Raw genomic sequence first — 19,547 nt, 5'->3', positions numbered from 1 at the left:
CTAATACAACAACTCTGAGGCAGCATAGTACAGCACATTCCATAATAAGTTGCATCCTGCTCTAGCACTGACAGGAATGAAGGAAGGGTGGTGAGCAGTGAAGGCTGTGGGTGAGCGGATGCACCAGGACATTACATAGTATTGGTGTTTGAAGATTCACGGTCTTGCAATTTATTTTGCATATAAAAATATTCAAAGGTTGCACAGGCAAAAAATAAATAAATAAATAAAAAATAAATAAAGTAAATAAATAAATAAATGAATAAATAAAATAAATAAATAAATTAATTAATTAATTAATTAAAAAAAAAAAAAAAAAAAAAAAAATATATATATATATATATATATATATATATATATATATATATATATATATATATATATATATATATATATATATATATATATATATATATATATATATATAATAGAATAAAATAAAATAAATATCAGACAAATGGAAACAAACTTTGACTTTCAGGTCAGTTTTGGGCAACTGATTTATGATCAAGGAAGTAAACTCTCAAAATATCAAATATCTGATACAGTAAGTCTCACATTTAAAGAATTCTTTGTTCTATGAGGCAAAAATAACCCTCAGAAGTTACCAAACATCCATTGCATGCATCAGATGAACTTTTCCTGCATGCAGCAGAAAGTCAGTAAAACAAGTGATCACTTTATATATATATATATATATATATATATATATATATATATATATATATATATCAAATGACTCCCCTTATATTATAACAGCCTGAATTCATCAAAAGATCTTACTATAACTTTTAATAATTTGTTACATTAAGGGTTTACTTCAAATTACCTATTATCTCAGTGCCATACATTGCATTGATGAGGGAATGTGCACAGCCATGCAATCTACTTTAGCTTGTATCCTTTATGTATCTTGTTAGGTTATACTTATTTGTGAGTAAAATCTATGTGAAGATATAAGATACTTCCAGTGACAACAGTCACCATGTCATTGTTTCCAAATGCTAATTTCAACAACTGATTCATTTTTATAAACTTATTTCAACTACTGATTCATTTTTAATAATTTAAGAGTCATGTATTCTTCTCAATGTTTCAATGAAAAAAGCACAGCTGTAAAATGTACAGGAACCAAACTGTAATCTTGCATGGTATAAGATGGTTCTATCTTTTAAATCACTGTTATATTCTAACTTTAAAATGAAATTACTGTTAATTCATACTTCATGGAAACTGAAGATTAAAAGGTATATATATATATATATATCGAACCCTCCAGCTTGGCACTTTTTGTTCAATATTGGTGAATTCTTAAATATCTCATCTCTACTTATGATGATGAATTGTCCATTTTTGTCAAGTCCTAACTAAAATTTAATATAATTAGAATTCTACAGAGTGACTGCAAGCAAAATTTTGTGTCCTATTATGTACTACAGATTGAGCATCAGTGTTAAGCATTGCACATCATAATCAGCTAGACTTGCTACAGATTGACCATCAGTATTAAGCATTGCACATCATAATCAGCTAGATTTGCTCCAATCTCAATAAGTCCTTCCCTATTAGGTACTTTATTTTTTTTACTGTTTTACATTTATTAGTCACCAAGCTGGAGGGCTTCTATATACTTGTATTCTTACTTTCAATGGAAGCCGTGTATATATATGAGTATATATGTTACACATCTCTCACTTCACTGGCAGTCAACATCATGTACATATCATAAATCCCCCCATATATAAGTCACAGTTTTTGTTATTGCCACTCCATTTTAATGGAAAACGTAGTTTACATCTGTTAACTGTATGAGTGATGACTGGCACAGTATTGGTCCCACTGATGCAAACATGGAGGATTCTGAGACCTGCTGATAAACAAATGTTTTCATTATGACTGAAGGCATCAGTCACTGAAGCACAGAACTTTAAATCTTCCTTTATGGGTGGTATGCTGGGCAGTCTTTCATAAACACTGTTGCTCCTGAGATATCATAAATACAAAATCCATGTCTGTTTTAACTAGAATTAATAAGAGCCCTCCACTTATCTATATGTTCTTACAATAAAAGCCACCAGTGCCTTTAATATCCTCTATGAAATGTTTTGTTGCTTTCTTATTTTACTTCATCCTTTTCATGAATCCACTTCATATTTAGGGAGGAAAAAAAAAAAAACTACAAGATTTTCATTGCTTCCTTTGCTCTACTTTGCCCTGGCCCTAATATGTTTTTCCTTTCTTTTAGTTTAATATTTTTCAGATCCTCGGACATGATAAAGCTCATGAAAAATAATTTGTAAAATATGCTACAGTACTATAAATGTTATACTGTTATATTTCTTTACTTATTCATATTAATTAACTTGCATTTCATTTTACAGGACTGAGTCAAACTCAGTATGTTCCATTTTCTTCTAATATATATATATATATATATATATATATATATATATATATATATATATATATATATATATATATATATATATATATATATATATATATATATATATATATATTTTTTATTTTTTTTCTCTTTCTTTCTTTTTTTGCACACACCACTTCCTCTGGTAGTGAATTTGAATAATCTACTGTTCTATTCCAAAATTATATTTCTATATTTGTATTTGATGAAAGTAGTAAGCTCTGGTTTGGTAAAATTCACATGAGCCAAAACCAACCTTTTTTTTTAATAAAATAACCAGCCTGAATCCAGCACTCATGCCATGTAAGCTTTCTTGAAGATGTCTGCAGCATAAGCTGCACACACAGTACCTAAAAAATGAGTACTTATCTACCAAATACACAACAAATAGATCTAAGTTTTGGTTATGGCTGCCAAAATACAGTTCTATTAAATAGTCCTCCTTAATGAAGCGTTCGTATAGCAATTTCATCCCTTAGGAGGTCTAGGAGATTGGGCACCACATCCTCTTGTGCCTTTTGCTTGTTTAAAATGTCAATTTTTTTCCTGATTGCATTTCTATCCTTCCCGAGAATCCTCCACAAGTTGTCACAAAACACCAGCAATGGGAGGTAAAGTTCTTTGCAAACATTTCTATTGATTGGTAACTGGAACTTTTTCAAGGCATGTTTAGCAAACAAATAACACCTCTCATAATTACTAAGAGCATAAAGACATACAATGAGCTGACACAGAATACGAAGCATGAGTCCTGTGTCCCACTGCAAGTTATTAAGTAAAACATATGTGTTTTCTAAGATAGGCTCAGCCTCTTCAAACTGTGAGTGAAGAAGATGGTTATTGCTTGCTATGATCTCAGGGTGGTATAGGAATTTTGAGAACACAGCCGTTCTGCATAGAACACCTTCTTCCTGGACGAAGTTCATGAAACGTGCCAAGCCTTTGCAGCGTTCAGTGATCACCTCTTTACTAAAGTTGCCTGCAATATCAATGTGATTAGCAAGAGCTTTATGATGATTTTTGATCAATAATTAAAAGCATACACTCCTATCATAAGTACACCCAGATGAATGTACTAATAATAAGGAAGCAATCAAAAACAAGATTTTTTTTTCATTTTACCAAAACAATGTATGTCTATATCCTGAATAAGAAACATACTCATAAAACAGCATCCTCTCATTCAAATGCATAAAAAAAAAAAAAAAAAAACATGAACATTAGTAAAGGACATGATAAATGAGCACAACTTCTGAGGTAAGGCTACTGTAAGTTAATGATTAGGGTGAGACACACAACAAAGACAATGTAGTCTGTGATGTTGTAGTCTCAGCCAAACGGTGAAAAATTCTAAAGATTCAAGACAGTAACCATGAGAGCAATAGTTTATATTTAAAGGTTCTTCAGGATAAGAAGCCAATAAAAAATACTTACCAATGAGAACTTTTTTAGGGAAGCCTTCAAACTCCTCCATCAGTGAGCGGTGTGACTCCATCAAGGCAGAGTAGACAGCAAGGAACTCTGAGTATCTACGTGTGAAGGATGCACAGCACTTGGGCACTGGTTTGTACAGCATTTGGTTCTCCCCATCAGGACACTGTACAAACCTCTGCACCTCAACTGTGTAAACCTGCACACAAAGGAGCATTATGTATGTTTGTGTATGCAGACCGTACTCCCTCTTTAAGTTCACAAAAAAAGATTTCAGTGCTTTGTCCTTAACCAAAAAGTTAAAACATTTTCAATTTCAAAACTTTTACTTTAAAGGAGACACATTGTGGATATGTTTTGAGTTCATAAGAGTGGTGAGAAGACAATAATATTTAACTTTAAAAATATTTCATTTCTAAACAAAGTACAGAAAGAAAGAAAACTATACTTTACTGAGTCATATAAACTTTCTATATACATATTTTACTTCTACATTTCATGATTTAAAATTCCAAAGTCTTGAGAGAAATTCTTTAACTGCAAAATTCATTTTATTTTTTCTAGATTAGGACCTTAACAAAAAGTTAAAAAAGTTCAATATCTAAGTTTTTACCTCATAGTAGATATACAGTACTAGTCATAAGTATTGGACCACCCGGCTTAGGGGTCTAATACTTAAGGCAAAAAAATAAATAAATAAATAAAATAAAAAAATAAGCATGGTACTCTTGGGAATGAACCATTCTAACCAAAAGTATCAGACCCTGCCATGAAGTCACCCCATCCCTCAGCTTTGCTCCACTGACTCATAGCCTCCCCTCAGTGTGCTTTGGGACATACTGGAGGGCAGTAACTTACAGCGACTTTTTCCATATCCTGATGTGTTATTATGCAATAACCTCTTGTGATAATTCATTCTGATTGCTAATATGGCTAAAACAAAAGAGTATTCATCTGAGACTATTGTGCAGATCATGAGCATCATGGAAGCAGGTCATTCAGTGAACCTATCATTAAACCCAGCGGTGACCTTTACGTCTCACAACATAAGGGGGCAATCACAGCCTGCCCTCTAAAGAGAACTCTCTTACTTCACACAAAACTATATGCACAGCTATCACTCAAAATAAAAAAAATTATTATGGCAACTCCTACACCAGCCTTGGAGTCCCAATCTGGGGAGGGGGACCACAAATGTCCCCAGGTCAGACTGCTCTTCTAGTATTGACCCTAAGTGTCTTGACATCCCCCTCAACTACTTCTTTATTAACTTTTCCAGTATTCGCAGTCTATGATGTAATTTTCAATTCGTAGAACATCAACTCTCCTCCACTAAACCTCCTCATCTTTTCCTCACTAAAACACAGGCATCTGAGGCAACTGGCAGTAGCCCCTTTTCTGTTCCCTCCTACTTTCTCTGTCCTCATTTTCAATCCGGCAGTAGCCCCTTTTCTGTTCCCTCCTACTTTCTCTGTCCTCATTTTCAATCCGGCAGTAGCCCCTTTTCTGTTCCCTCCTACTTTCTCTATCCTCATTTTCAATCCAAAAGTGGATGTTGTGTCTATGTGCACAATGCCATGTATGCCATGTAATCCTAAAGAAATCAATCTTACCACAAATTTTTCTTCTTTGGTCAGGTGAGTGCGAGCAGAGCGTATCATGTACCTGACCACCGTCTTGCTCTCCTTCCGACTGGCTGAGAAGGAGCGAGGCCTCGTGGAGTGTGGGGTTGGTGAGGGTGCATCATCATCTTGGGGGATTTATATCAACTAGTCCCAATCATAGAGATGATGATGATGATGATGATAAAAAAAAAAAAAAAAGATGCCTAAAGAGAATGAAAACTGAACAATAGTTCTGCATACGAGTATGTACCTTCTGTGTATTAAAGGTTATAACTTATATATCAACCACTAACTGTCAACAATACTATTACATACTTCTATAATATTGTACAATGTACTAGCATTACACAGCTATGTGATTATATTTACTTGGGACTCTTAAGGAATTATTGCGGACATGTTGAACAAAATAAATTATGCAGTACAGCAAAATCCATAAACTACATATAATGTGAATATTTTCATAGCAATGAAAATCTACACAAGATTACACAGGTAATGACTTGACCCTCTGACTGCGAACAGCACTATGACATATTTTAAGTTATCTCACATGAATATACTGAGTAAAACCAAAATTAGTCTCTGAAAGGCTCTGACTACATCATCACCCATTGTGCTTATCAATGGTGTTTTTCTAAATTACACAGTAAATTTCCACTAGACTATTTCACTAAACTTGAGAAGAAGCTATAGCAGTCAGAATTATCATGTCCTTAATGCTTTCTGCAGAATACAATGTGTATTTTTGACATTTGGAAAATGTGATTAGAAACAGATAAAAAAATGGAGTGTATGTTATTTTCATTAATGGAGCAGAACAAATCATAGACATAATGTTCAATGGGGCACAGACCAGAGGGAAATACAAGAAAGCAACTTTAGCTGTGGGTGAAAAACATAACACAATGCACACTTCAATTTGAAAAACATAATCCACAGTAATAGTACTGTATGAAAACAGAAGACTGGCAACAAAAAGATTTTTTGGTGCAAAATCACAAGTTAAAGCAAAGGGTTGGTTTACCTTCACTATCGCAGGAAACAAATTCTTCTAGAGAAGTGTTCAAGCTTTGAGTGTGAGGGCAAGAGAGTTCTGAGTTGCAAGGGGAGGAGACAGTCGGCTCTGGAGGTGAGAGCTTTAGTTCACAGGAAAGAGTGGAATGAGACAAAAGTGCAACCTCCTCCTCCTCTTCTTCCAATGCACTGATATCATCATCTGTATCCATAATGCCACACTGCAAAGTATTACAGTCTTAGGAACACTGAGAAAAATTCTTACTACAATTACTAATCAGATGATTATATTAAAATACTACAAAAATTACCTAAAACTGATTCTACAATATTTCCCTAATTAAGCAGATCATGCCAAGTTTATGATTATATTTACATTAATCATACAAAATGTCATGCACTTTAAAATCTAATGTGAAAATACTATTGTGCAGATCTAGCAACACCTTTGCATCATAACTTTGTCTCATGCATTGCAAGAGACATGAAAAACAAAAGTAAAGTAAAACACATGTTCAAAAAACTAGGTACTAAAAAAATTAAAATTTACTGAGTAAGTTTTAAATGCAGATTTTAATAGAGAATTATCTCTAAAGCTCCTACAACCAATTCTGAATCCTACAGCAGTGTGTCCTATCCTTCAGGGGACCCTCCCTCTCAATGCAAAGCTCATGCAACCATTCTTTAATAATTCTGGCTGTGGCACTACTTCATTCTCAAACATAATTTTAGCCTATGTGTCTATGGAGATAAGACAGCTCCATGGTACAATTCTCAGCTTGCAATTGAAAGGTTGTAAGTTTAGTCTTAGTTTATTTACAAGTGTTTTTTTGGTGAGTGGGACAGCATTTCTTCACACCTGAGCAGTGCTACATGTCTTAACTACCTATCTTGGGGGGATTATTTTATCACTTTTGATTTCAGGTTGTATGTCTTTGGTCACCCTCTAGTTGTGTCCATATCAGGTCATGGGATGATTCTTATTCTATAAACTACCAAATAGTTTATAGAATTCTTATTCTATAAACTACCAAATCCAATCAAATGCCTCATGTTTTGAAACAAATTTTAGAGAGTAAAAATCATAACCCATAGTTCCTCTCCATTTAGCATTGAATAAGTATGGGATGTAAGCCATGGTTGTAACCTTGCTAGAAATTCTATTGTCCTTGTGTGACTCTGTGGCTTAACAAGATTTATCTTGCCTTTAGATAAAATTTTCAGTGTTTGCATCATGCTGTGAAAGGGATAGTTATTGTAGTGCTTGGAGAATCAATGTTGGTAAAAAAAATCACTCAGACTTTGGTGATCACTTAAGGCCTAACTGTTAAGGTGTCAAGGTGTCAGACTCACAACTTTATAACTGTCCTGACAGGTCTGATCCCCACCAAAATTCTCAATTAATTTATCCCACCTTCAAATAAATTTTTCAAGTGTTTCCATGAAGGTCCAAAGATGAGCATTACATTACAGCTCTAAATAATAGAACAGTGAGAAGTTTGCAAAAAATTGTCACTATGGACAGTATCATGATGTATATCAGCAATAAAAAACAATTGATACTTTTGTATTGGTATAAGTATCACCTTAGCTATTCAGTCACTGTACGTAATGTCATATTGATATCACTAGGGACTTTTCCTTAGAATATGTAAAAAAGAAAAATAATAAATAAAATAAATAAATAAATGAAAAAATAAATAAAAATGATAAAAAACCATGACACAGCATAACTTTTCTGTTGGTCACTATAAAAGGAATCTGTATAACATCAAAATATCCAAATTACAGCTTTACATAAAAATATGATTTAAGGCATGAAATGCAAATGGACTTTTTTGCTCCAGTTATTTTTTTGTATTACATCAGCCAGAGCCCCACTGATAATAATAACAATAATAATAATAATAATAATAATAATAATAATAATAATAATAATAATAGAAACATCAGTGGGATTTTTCTTACAACGATGATACATGTATTCATACCATTATCATCAACAAAGAATCAACATATCCCTAACACGGGATAATTTTCAATGATCAATATATAAGAAGAGTCTCTGACAATTCTATAAAATGATGCCCATCACTGATTGCTTCTCAGCCATGACACACTGTAACATGTGTGAAGCTATAACTACTATACAGTGCATCACTTTGATTATTGTATTGGTATGCATTATTAGATGTCCACACACCATAATGAACACATTCAGGCTCCAACAAAACAAAATTATTATATATATATATATATATATATATATATATATATATATATATATATATATATATATATATATATATATATATATATATATATAAAATTTCACACGCTTAATGTACCTACTATATTATCATAATTATATTAGATACAATAGCAAGTCATACATTACTCACGGAGTCAATTTATGTTAAGGATAATAGCTTTATTTTCTCGTAAGTATTAGTTTAAAAGCGGTGAAGATCGTCAGGTTTCCATCACTATTTTCCCCACAGATAGCGCAGTATCTTTAACTTACCACTACAATCAAAACACCCTTGAAGACCCTAACAACTTCCACTGAATGTTAAAAAATATAAATAAATAAATAAATAAATAAATAAATATATATTCCTGATAATAGTTTACAATAAAGAAAAAAGTGCAGGAAATTCCAAATTCACTAACCCTAACACATCTAAGAGCCAATATCTACCCCGTAACTACTCGAGATCACCAAAGCACATGCAGATGAGATACAGCAGCAATACAGACTGAGGAGGTGAAGAGTAGGAAGGAAGGAACGAAGTGGAAAAAGCTGAAACTCAATACTCTAGTGGGGGAAAACTAGAACACCCACCTGTGATGTTTACTAAAGAGGAGCGGGAAGTCGTCTGCTGCCTCGCCTGTTCCAGCGACGCCCCTTTCCAGCTGAACAGTGAGCTTTGGTGGGGGAGCTCTTACAGAATCAAGTGCGCGCGAGATGCTACATTTTGCTATCTCCCTATTCCCCTACCCTCCACACTTCTGTTCCTGCCTTTTGTAAGTCATTTGGCCTTTCACAGCCTCCGTATAGTCTTATGATCTTTTCCTATATTGCCATCCTTATAACTCTTAGCATCATATTATCGTAGATTTTCACATATTTTGCTGTAATTTTTGCTCTTCACTTCAAATGATCTCATTTATTTGTTTGTTTGTTTATTTACATATTTTCAATGTAATGTTTGGTTGTTGATTCGATGATCATTTTTATAATATGTAAGACCCGTATGTAGTTACAGTACATTTAAACGCTTTGGTTTCGGAACTCTTTCTGAATGTCACAGAAATGATTACTCGGGTTCTTAAAAGTATTTTTCTTGTTAATGGTGTATTCTTTTAAATATAATTTCACCAGAAACATGAAAACACCCCTGAAAACCTGTAATGAGCTTGTTAACACAATTTTCAAAGGTCAGAGAGATGACCACTCATGGGTGTTATCCTGTGATGGTAAAAAGTCCTTCCTAAACTATCTCAAAAGTCATAAAAACACTCCGAAAAATCCCTAATAACTTAAACTATGAGCCATTAACATCAGCTGAAATAACACATATTATGCTCGCGTACAATTATTTCTTTGAAAACATTTAGAGAATAACACTCTCACAGACTTTTCACTTGATTTTATTTGATTTTGTCATTTATACGGACATCTTCTCTTCCCTTATGTGCGGTGATGTATCATTTCTTGTGCTCATATACTACATATACATAGCTAGTATATTTGTCTTTGAAAACAGCTACGAAGAGCCGACAGTAGCTATTATGATATTGACTGTGAAAATGCCTGGCTATTCGCAGGTTACTAGTACATTATTATCCAACGTTTAAATGAGAGAGAGAGAGAGAGAGAGAGAGAGAGAGAGAGAGAGAGAGAGAGAGAGAGAGAGAGAGAGAGAGAGAGAGAGAGAGAGCATGATGAGAAGGCCTCGCTCGTGTAAGTTTGGGAGATGAGCATCTCCCATTATTTAATTTATCCTTAGCGAATCAAGTTTGTACAAATCTGATTAAGAATTGTGATGATGCTGATGCTGATAATAATAATAATAATAATAATAATAATAATAATAATAATAATAATAATAATAATAATAATAATAATAATAATAACAATAATAATAATAATAATGACAATACTGACAATAATAATAATAATAGTAACGACATCAGAAGAAGAAGAAGAAGAAGAAGGAGAAGAAGAAGAAGAATGTAAGTACCAGCAATTCTATCTATATATAAAGATGCAGTAATACTGATAACTCAAGGCATACAATGAGCACATGGCTCCCTCACCCCTTGATACTAATCAGGGAGGAACACTAATGGGAAATCTAGTGGGGATTAATACATAAAAAATAGAAAATAAATAATAATAATAAATAAATAAAATAAATAAATAAATAAATAAGTAAGTAAATAAATAGACTGATAAATAAATAAATAAGCAAAACAAACAAATAAGTGAATAAAGAAAGGAAAGGAAAGGAAAGGAAAGGAAAGGAAAGGAAAGGAAAGGAAAGAAAAAAAGAAAAGAAAAAAAGAAAAGGAAGCAAAACAAAAACAAAAAGAATCAATAATAATTTCTGGATCTACATAAGTATTTGGATCCGCCTCAAAATATAAATAATTCTTTCTTGGTCTTTACAGTCAGTGTTTCATAAAATTCTAATTGAAAACTTTTGATAATAATAACAAAAAATAACAATGACAACATACACTCTCCCTTGGTATATAACATAAAATTCTGGTGCCGCTAAAGGGGATAAAAATTAATAACAATTCGTGGATAGGTGCGATCCGTAATAGGCACAGTGCTCCATCCAGCCATTTTGTGGATTAGCGCTCTGTTCTGCAGTGACTGAAGAACGAAATGTTATCACCTTTCATGCAGTAAGTACAGTCTTGATCAAAAGTAGCCACCTACAATTATAACAGTTTTCCATTTTGTTTTGTGACCTCACAGTGGTATGTCTTTTGATATGTTAAGACTGTTTTATTAATAGCCAGCTTCTGTGAACATACTGTCAGCAGATCAGAGGACTTAAGTTTGAGGGAAAGCGAAAAACATAGCGGAAGTGACTGTAGATGTACTACTACTACTACTACTACTACTACTACTACTACTAATATTACTACTAACTAGCACCACCACCATTACTACTGCTAATACCAAAGTGGTCAGAATGGGCTTCTGGTCAAGACTTTGAGAGGATTGAAGAACTGATCATTATTCTGAGTCGCTGGAATCACTGGAGGTGGAGCTGGAGCTGGAGCTGGAGCGTTCTGCCTTCTCTTCGTCAGGTTCAGCAGTGTCCTGGTCAACTTTATGGCAACAATCGTAGCAACTCTTGAAAATTATCAGCAGAGTCATCAAGATGAACAATACGATGCCGACGTAGATGATAACGAGGAACGGCAGGTCCAGTAAGAAAATCAACACGAGGGTGAAGACGTGTAGGCCATCGTTGCAGATATCCCCCACAGGACAGCTGTTGATTCTGTATTCCGCGGCCCGCACGTTGCCTGCACGCACACACACACACACACACACACACACAAGAAAAAAATAATGATAGTAAAAACAACATGAGCGCATAAGAGCGTGAGGGGAGCTGGGGGAAGCTACCAGGCTAACAAGAGGCAGTCCATGTATAAAGCATGCATACCTATATTCACTTATCATTTCTGTGCTTAAATTAATCCAGTCTCAAAATAAGGAGGGCTTTGGAAGGTGACGCGTATCTCCCCCACCTCCCACCCCACCAGAAGAAAAAAATAAATAAATAAAAATAACTAAATAACTAAATAAATAAAATAAATAAATAAATAAATAAGTGAATAAGTAAATAATAAATAAATAAAATAAAACAATAAAAAATAAACAAATAAAAAAATGCGAAAGAGAATGTTGAAATTATTCTGACTATATACACTGATATACCAAAGTCCGTGAAAAGTGTATAGGAAAATTCAATAAATTTAAAATTTCTAACAAATGCATACAATATGATTCCATGGTGTTGATTTTTAATAATTAGGGTGAATAATCTTAAGAAGTAAATTAGTATTATTCTACATAACAAGTAACGACACAGAGCAACTCACCGAAAGTGAGCCAGATCAGCTGGAAAAGCCCAAAAATGAGCACGGGCAGGAAGGCGGCGAACTGGGTGCGGTCCCAAGAGATCGTCACCCACCCCGGGTATACCAGACAGCACAGCACAGAGCAGAATATCACCAGCGTCACCGCACCTGCGCACCAAACACGAGACATCAAGGACTGTGCGAAGTTGTATTCACAAGATAAAGATAAAGAGATCACTCCCTCACTGCCTCAACAAGGCCATCCAAAGGACTTGGACGAGAACGTCCTCAAACGTATGGAATGTAACTAATGTTTATGTTAATAAAGTATTCCTAAATAAAGCCGTTTGTTGCTTCTCTTTCGAATGTTCCATGGCTACACTTCGCAAAGGAAAAAGTTATTCAACGAATGAGAGTGAATGTAGAAATGCCGATGCAACCAAACACCAAGGAATACCAACAACTCACCGTGCACGATAAGCCAGTAGGGAACCCACAGATCAGGATCACAGATATTGATAAAGGCGGAGCCCAGGGCAATGGCGGTCACTGCCAGGAGGGTGTAGCAGATCAGGGCAATGATGATAATCCACTCCTGCCAGCTTGGTGCTGAAAAGGATAACCTTTTGTTGAGTCTCTCCCAACTACACCCACAACGTTCTTCTCAGAAACACCTGAGTATCAGCTGAACCTGTAAATTTACTGTTTGCTTGAGTAGCGCCGTGGTTGCTGACGATGAGATAGTTACGTGGAAACAGGGCTGACATGACTGAAGATTCTCTTTTGCTTTAGTGATGATTTTAGATAGACAAGTTAATTCTCCGCCCGCTTTCTAATATATGTATGAATATTTAGGAATTCTTATGACTAACTCTACGCAATGTTCTCAGTGTTTCAGTACATGAGTCATTATAAATGGTGGCCACTAATTCCATGCGTCATTTCACAAGAGTGTAACTATCAATCCTGAGAGGCCTTGCTTGTTTTTCCTTCTTAAAAATATGACTTGGTCAAGGCCGTTGACATACCACACTCTTTCCTGCTACGTTTGGTATGTTGCATCCTCTGGTTTATTGATAATTCCTAAATTTTCTTACAAAACTTAACAAATATATGATTCTAAACAGATGAATAAAAAAAAAAAAAAAAAAAAAACACAGTGGAAGTGGTGAGTATGGCAGGGTGTAGGACATCTAACCATGACTACAGAAAAGTGAAGGGGGTGAGGGGAGGCTGGGATGAATAGAAGATAGTACTGACTTTTACCGACGCAGTAGAAGGAAGAGAAGCAGGAGGGGCGGGCACAGCAGCCAGACTCTCCCAGGGCAGGGTGAGTCCAGCCCTGCACTCCGTTGTCGCTGCTGCAAGCGATGCACAGCAGCTGAAAGATGTGGGAATTATTAGCAATACAATACAATACAATTATAATTTACCTCATAAATGATTAATAGTTGATCAATTTCATGCCTTATTTGATTTATGTAATTAAGCGGATCATCCTGTTTAGTGAGTGTGTTGTAGAGAAGTTGGTTGAGGTCATCAAAGTTTGTGTTCTACCTGACACTAATCACAATAAAGGTCTGTATATTTCTGTCTCGTTTACTGACCCAGTTATGTGTTCGGATATGATGTACACAACGCTGTCATTGTTATAAATCATACAGTATGAAATATTTAAGAATTAATAATTCATCGGATAACTGCCTGATAATAGTGGTTTGTGTAAGTGTCACAGCAATTCCCGTTGTTGTTAGTTTGTTTTATGTCATGTGAGTGGATGAGCGCCAGCACTCACCACGAAGAAGGTAATGTAGGCGATGTCGAAGATGATGATGATGACGAGGGTGAAGTGCAAGAAGCTCGAGCTGCAGGATATGGTGCCCAGGAAGGTGACGGTGCCGCACGTCAAGTAAGCGCCGATGATGAACGCGTTGCCTGTAGCCGGTGGTGGCTTGATTAGATACTGCTGATGCTGCTTCTGTTGTTAGTGTTGCTGCTACTACTACTACCACTCAAATTCTATTACTACTACTGCTACTACTACTACTACTACTACTACTACTAATGTACTAATATAACCACTATTACTGCAACTTAAATTAATAGTTGTAATGCTACTCTTCAAACGCTATTTCCGAGAACTCATAAAAGATATTCCCTATTTTGTTGGGAAAAAATACTGTGCGACTAATTAGTACATGATGTAAATTCACCATAAAATTGTGTAGCATAATGAATTTTTATCTATTTATCAATAATAATAATAATAATAATAATAATAATAATAATAATAATAATAATAATAATAATAATATTATTATTATTATTATTATTATTATCATTATTATTATTATTCTTATTATTACAATTATCTACTTTTATAATGAATGAGTACTATCATTATGCGCTAGACAGCTGCATTCACACAGCGCTACGGTAAAACAAATCGCACGGTAATGGTGATGGCAATGTGGTTCAGAGGGCGTCACTCTGTTAGACAAGGCGATTGCCGCATGCGGGAATAAAGCGCGCAACTTTTCAGCTACGAAAACATCTTACCAACAAGAGCTAATGAGATACTGAAATGATGCAGCGACCCTGGCTAAGGGAACTCTTGAAGCACCCACCCCTTTTCACAACCTCAGCACCCACCTAGAATTAACCATGTGAAATTGAGAAAGATGAGGAGGAGAGCGAAGATCTTAGGCCCGTTGACGAAACTTCCGTTGGACATCTTGCTGCTCCACACCATCAGCCCCACTAGAGCCCCCAACGCACTCACACCTGCAATAAGTAGAGCGCGTCACACTGCAACCAATAAACCAACAGAACACGAACAGATTACACCAACAACCGTCATCAGAATCCCCAAAGCACTCAACCTGCTATGAGGAATGCGGATCACCACCATCGTCACACCAGCAGGGCACAGTCAGCTTTTCTATGTAACCCTCTACTGAATGGGGTGATACTTTTCATTGCTAATATAATATCATATGAAAAAAAAAAATGCAAAAGGCCAGTTGACCTGCACTACACTATCATCATCTATAATTCTATCCAACCTCGTCTTGAAACTATCATATGTCAGTGCATTTACCATTTTTTTTTTTTTTTCATGAGAGAGTTGGATCAACATGAACAACAGGTGCGTACAGCGTTACATAAAGTGAGGTGATGTACATGTGTCACTCACTGTGCACCTTAACTCGTATGTAGGTAGTCTTTGTCAGAAGTGTAGTAACTTTCTACTCTAACTTCCACCGTTTTGCTTTTTCCCTTGATCTTAAGTCCTATGATCAGCTGACGGTCTTATAAAATCTAAAAAAAGCAACTGATGAATTTTCACACTATCGTTTAGGAAAGCGTTTAGCACAGTGAATGTGAGAGCGGGAGCTTACTCTACCAATGACCATGACCATACAACGCCATGGAGCCTCACCGTGAACTATGAGCCAAATATCTATGAGCATAATAGTGTAGCAGCTGTAGAGAAGGACGCCCCCAACTACCACACAAGCGCCGGCTATCCCTGCCAGGAACATGATGAACAGCACCACCAAGATGTGCGATGTCTTGCAATCTGAAAGAAAGAAAGAAAGGAAGAAAGAAAGAAAGAGAGAAAGAAAGAAAAGGAAAAGAAAAAGAAATCTCTATATGGTATATTAGTTTGTAAAATACAAAAAGTCTTATCTCGAGTACATTGAACTTGTCACAGGCTTTAATGTTAAGTTACTAGGATTTTCGAGGGTGTTTTCATGATTTTGATAATATGGAAATAAATAACATTAGCGTATTCATCTGAATGTTAGGTTAGGTTTAGATTAATTCAGCTAATTAATTTCACTGCTAATCTCTTCATTACGTAAATCACAATCTGAAAAAGCGTTTTATTTTGCTCAGAAATAAAGTCTGTGTGGAAATGACTTGGCTAAGCTTACTTCCATAATACCCCATAATTTTAGGAATGTTTTAACAAGGATTTAGCATCTTCATTACGAAAATACCGATGTAAACTCGACTTTAAATTGCGTGGTTTTTAAAAATAGTCACGAGAGAACAAATCGTTTCAGAACACGGGACTTGATGTGTTCAGTGGCGTGGCGTGGACAGCTGCGTGGTGGAGGCTTACCCTGCGGAGGAGGATCCACATCTTCACAAGGCTTCGGAGGATCAGCCTCCTTACACGCCGCTGTGGGAAAGATTACTGTCAAACGCCTGGACGTCTTATCTCGACAACTTTTAACAGATTGTACTGGACGTTACTGAAGTCTTCAAGTGTGTTTTCATGATTCTAGTGATAATTTAACAAGGACTCTGCATCATTAATTGAAAAAAAAAACACTCTTATGTATGAACACGGCTAATCATGTGTGGCTTTTGAAATTAATCCTGATGAAAGAGCACAACATTTTAAGACTGTGTATCAATAAGACACTATGGCAAATGCAGGAAAATATCAATAAAGGTTGACGAAGCATGGTATTTATTAGCTTGCTACTGTATACATGTGGGGACAGAGCGTCGTCACAGTAACCGGGTGATACTTACGAACCACTTTGCACATCACCATGTTGACGGCGGCTAAGGGAATAGCAAAGAGTAGGGCGATGTAGTTTACCGCTGCCTCCTGCTCATCCAGTTTCCTTGGTGTTTGAAGGGAAGAAAAGGAAAAAAAAAAAAAAAGAGATCATTGGAAAGCATAAGGAAAACTGCAATAAGTCTGCAGAACTACACGTGGTAGTCCTTGAATAAAACATGCTCACCCATATCCATCTGTCATTCCTATTCGTAAATTTATCTAACCTTCCAAGACTCCCTATGAACGCGATACTAACATCTTGGTTGCATCATTAAAACAGGAATAAATATCCTGAGAAGCCGATTATCATCTCTGCCGTCTCTGGTAACAGTTCTTATAAGAGTTTAAAGCGTTAAGAATACTGACCCATGTTGAACCCTGCGACCATAATCCGATGTCTAGATGAGCGGGATTAGAACGTAACCTGCTTACTTGCTCTGAAATTTAAATCGCAATAAAACTGATATCGACTCAACTGCCGTCAAACAAATTTTATCTGATTTGAAATTTCTGTTTCCGGTGTTTCATTACTCACATGGCTTTTTTTTTTTTTTTCATAAGTAGCTATGGAAGTTGCGAATACAAAAAAAAAAAAAAAATGAGATTGAGGTATGTACACGATAGATGCTGAATTTTTCTTTTTTTTTATTCCTTCAGTCTTGGTCTAGATTTACTTTAAATCAATTTTATGCTTTAAAAAATAAACAAATAAATAAAATAAAAAAATAATAAAACAAGATAAATAAATAAAACAAAATGAAATAATATAAAATATATAATATAAATAAAATACGTCACTCGTCTTGATCCCTGGAAAATTAAAATCAAAACAATAAAACATCCTACATAAGCTATTCATTATTTTTTAAGTGTTCTACAGTACATAATTCTAGCATTTACATTCATTCAAGGTAAAGATGGGGAAAAAAAAAAATCACATATAAAACATGCATATTGATTTCATTAGCTACGAACAGCACACTCCTAACACACAAATATGAACACGATAATACATCATCTTAATGTGCACGCAACTCACTTGGCTGGCGGGGATGGTGAGGGCTTGTGCCGGTGCTGGCAAGTCCCTCTGAGTTCTAAGCCCACAGACTTTCGGGGCTCGACTGGGCAGCACCTTCACACTCCCTCCACCACTTGTGCTGCGGCTCACTGACTCGCTTCCTCGCCACCCACATGCATAACTTAACTGGTCACCGAGATCTGGAATAAGATAGCACAATATTAAAGTAAAGTGGGGCTTCCTCGCGCTCTCGTTCTCACTTTCCTGTTTGTGTACTAGATATGTTATGTGCATTCTCTCTCTCTCTCTCTCTCTCTCTCTCTCTCTCTCTCTCTCTCTCTCTCTCTCTCTCTCTCTCTCTCTCTCTCTCTCTCTCAACCTCTACTACTGTTTTGCTGTTTCATTGGACACGACAAATAAACAATAACGAAAAATTTTCCTTTGCCAGATAATTCACGTACTACCTATTTCAGAATAATTTGACACCATCGAGATTTATAGCACACCATTTGACCATCTGTTAATAAGGTAATTCTGAATGCTTAACTATCATACTCTTGCAATGAGGATTTCTCTCCCATCTAGCACCACGCAGACTCGTTTACTTGGGAGCCTGACTCACCTTAACAGCGGCAATGGAGTGTTTTTAAAGCTGTTATCGCCCATGGCCAGTCACCCCTGCATGTGAGTAAATATTGAGCAACATTTATAGACAGCTATTTATTGGTGATCAGCTATTGGTGAACATTTACTGGGATTAGTTCAACTGTAAAAAAAGTGAAAATTAATAAATAGATCAAACATCGATTATGGTCACATTATTAATTCATTATTTTTTTGAAAGATTAGGACACTGAGTAAGGCTTAAGAATAAACAAAACAACAGCAATATAATAAGATCCATTTAATCTCCGCTTCACAAAAGAAACCTTGACTTTTCATGCATAGGGAGCTAGCTAAGGGCTACACATAAAAAAAAAAAAGAAAAGAAAAAAGGAGAATGAAAGAAAAAGCTGCCTCATTTGATGTTATCTCAAAATAAGTAGACAAGTCTTCAGTCAGGTAGCCTAATCTAGTCATGGAGGTGTCTGAGTGAGTACGGTGGAAAAGTAAAAAAAAAAATAAACAAATCCAAATTACTTCCAGAGATATCGTAATCAACTCTTCTCTTATTTTCAGGGTTAGAAATATAGAACAATATCCCAAGTTTAGAGTGTCATTTCTTGAAAATATAAACTGAAACCAATCAAATGAAACCAATCAATTCAGGACCAATTCAGGATCAATTCAGGATAATTTTTGAGGCTTTTGAAAATTGGCGCCTAAAAGCGTTGC

General features: G+C 35.4%; 2 protein-coding genes across 3 annotated transcripts; both read right to left on the bottom strand.

The window, feature by feature from the left end:
* Nucleotides 1-2,515: 2,515 nt before the first annotated feature.
* LOC135107576 (sorting nexin-20-like) lies at nucleotides 2,516-9,991 on the bottom strand. Of its 2 annotated transcripts, none has more exons than XM_064017585.1 (5): nucleotides 9,259-9,347; nucleotides 6,509-6,719; nucleotides 5,470-5,606; nucleotides 3,860-4,055; nucleotides 2,516-3,404 (listed from the first exon to the last, which is right to left on the bottom strand). In XM_064017585.1, the coding sequence occupies exons 2-5, from the start codon at nucleotides 6,708-6,710 to the stop codon at nucleotides 2,869-2,871; spliced, it is 1,071 nt and encodes a 356-aa protein (XP_063873655.1). In that variant the 5' UTR covers nucleotides 6,711-6,719; nucleotides 9,259-9,347; the 3' UTR covers nucleotides 2,516-2,868. The 2 variants fall into 2 exon arrangements, with proteins under 2 accessions (XP_063873655.1, XP_063873654.1); XM_064017584.1 differs by having other exon boundaries at nucleotides 2,519-3,404; nucleotides 9,344-9,991.
* Nucleotides 9,992-10,364: 373 nt separating this feature from the next.
* On the bottom strand, nucleotides 10,365-18,388 carry LOC135107575 (uncharacterized). Its single transcript, XM_064017583.1, has 10 exons — nucleotides 18,234-18,388; nucleotides 17,164-17,258; nucleotides 16,745-16,804; nucleotides 16,055-16,195; nucleotides 15,265-15,396; nucleotides 14,408-14,547; nucleotides 13,873-13,993; nucleotides 13,081-13,221; nucleotides 12,634-12,780; nucleotides 10,365-12,051 (listed from the first exon to the last, which is right to left on the bottom strand). Exons 2-10 carry the CDS (start codon nucleotides 17,183-17,185, stop codon nucleotides 11,756-11,758), a joined length of 1,200 nt encoding a protein of 399 aa, XP_063873653.1. The 5' UTR covers nucleotides 17,186-17,258; nucleotides 18,234-18,388; the 3' UTR covers nucleotides 10,365-11,755.
* Nucleotides 18,389-19,547: the final 1,159 nt, after the last annotated feature.

This window comes from Scylla paramamosain, chromosome 15 (assembly GCF_035594125.1).
Source record: "Scylla paramamosain isolate STU-SP2022 chromosome 15, ASM3559412v1, whole genome shotgun sequence".
NCBI lineage: Eukaryota > Metazoa > Arthropoda > Malacostraca > Decapoda > Portunidae > Scylla > Scylla paramamosain.
Note: the sequence above shows the minus strand (reverse complement) of the source record. Positions and strands in the feature narration are given on the sequence as shown.

What these genes read in the sequence shown, in the direction of transcription:
- LOC135107575 (XM_064017583.1), bottom strand. Translation starts at nt 17,185, where the DNA reads ATGGTGATGTGCAAAGTGGTTC. An exon ending in TATTTGGCTCATAGTTCACG is followed by an intron (nt 15,397 to 16,054) that starts GTGAGGCTCCAT and finishes TACTTATTGCAG; the next exon opens with GTGTGAGTGCGTTGGGGGCT. An exon ending in CTTCTACTGCGTCGGTAAAA is followed by an intron (nt 13,222 to 13,872) that starts GTCAGTACTATC and finishes TATCCTTTTCAG; the next exon opens with CACCAAGCTGGCAGGAGTGG.
- LOC135107576 (XM_064017584.1), bottom strand. Translation starts at nt 6,710, where the DNA reads ATGGATACAGATGATGATATCAGTGCATTGGAAGAAGAGGAGGAGGAG. An exon ending in CCAAAGAAGAAAAATTTGTG is followed by an intron (nt 4,056 to 5,469) that starts GTAAGATTGATT and finishes CTTTGTGTGCAG; the next exon opens with GTTTACACAGTTGAGGTGCA. An exon ending in CCCTAAAAAAGTTCTCATTG is followed by an intron (nt 3,405 to 3,859) that starts GTAAGTATTTTT and finishes TTGATATTGCAG; the next exon opens with GCAACTTTAGTAAAGAGGTG.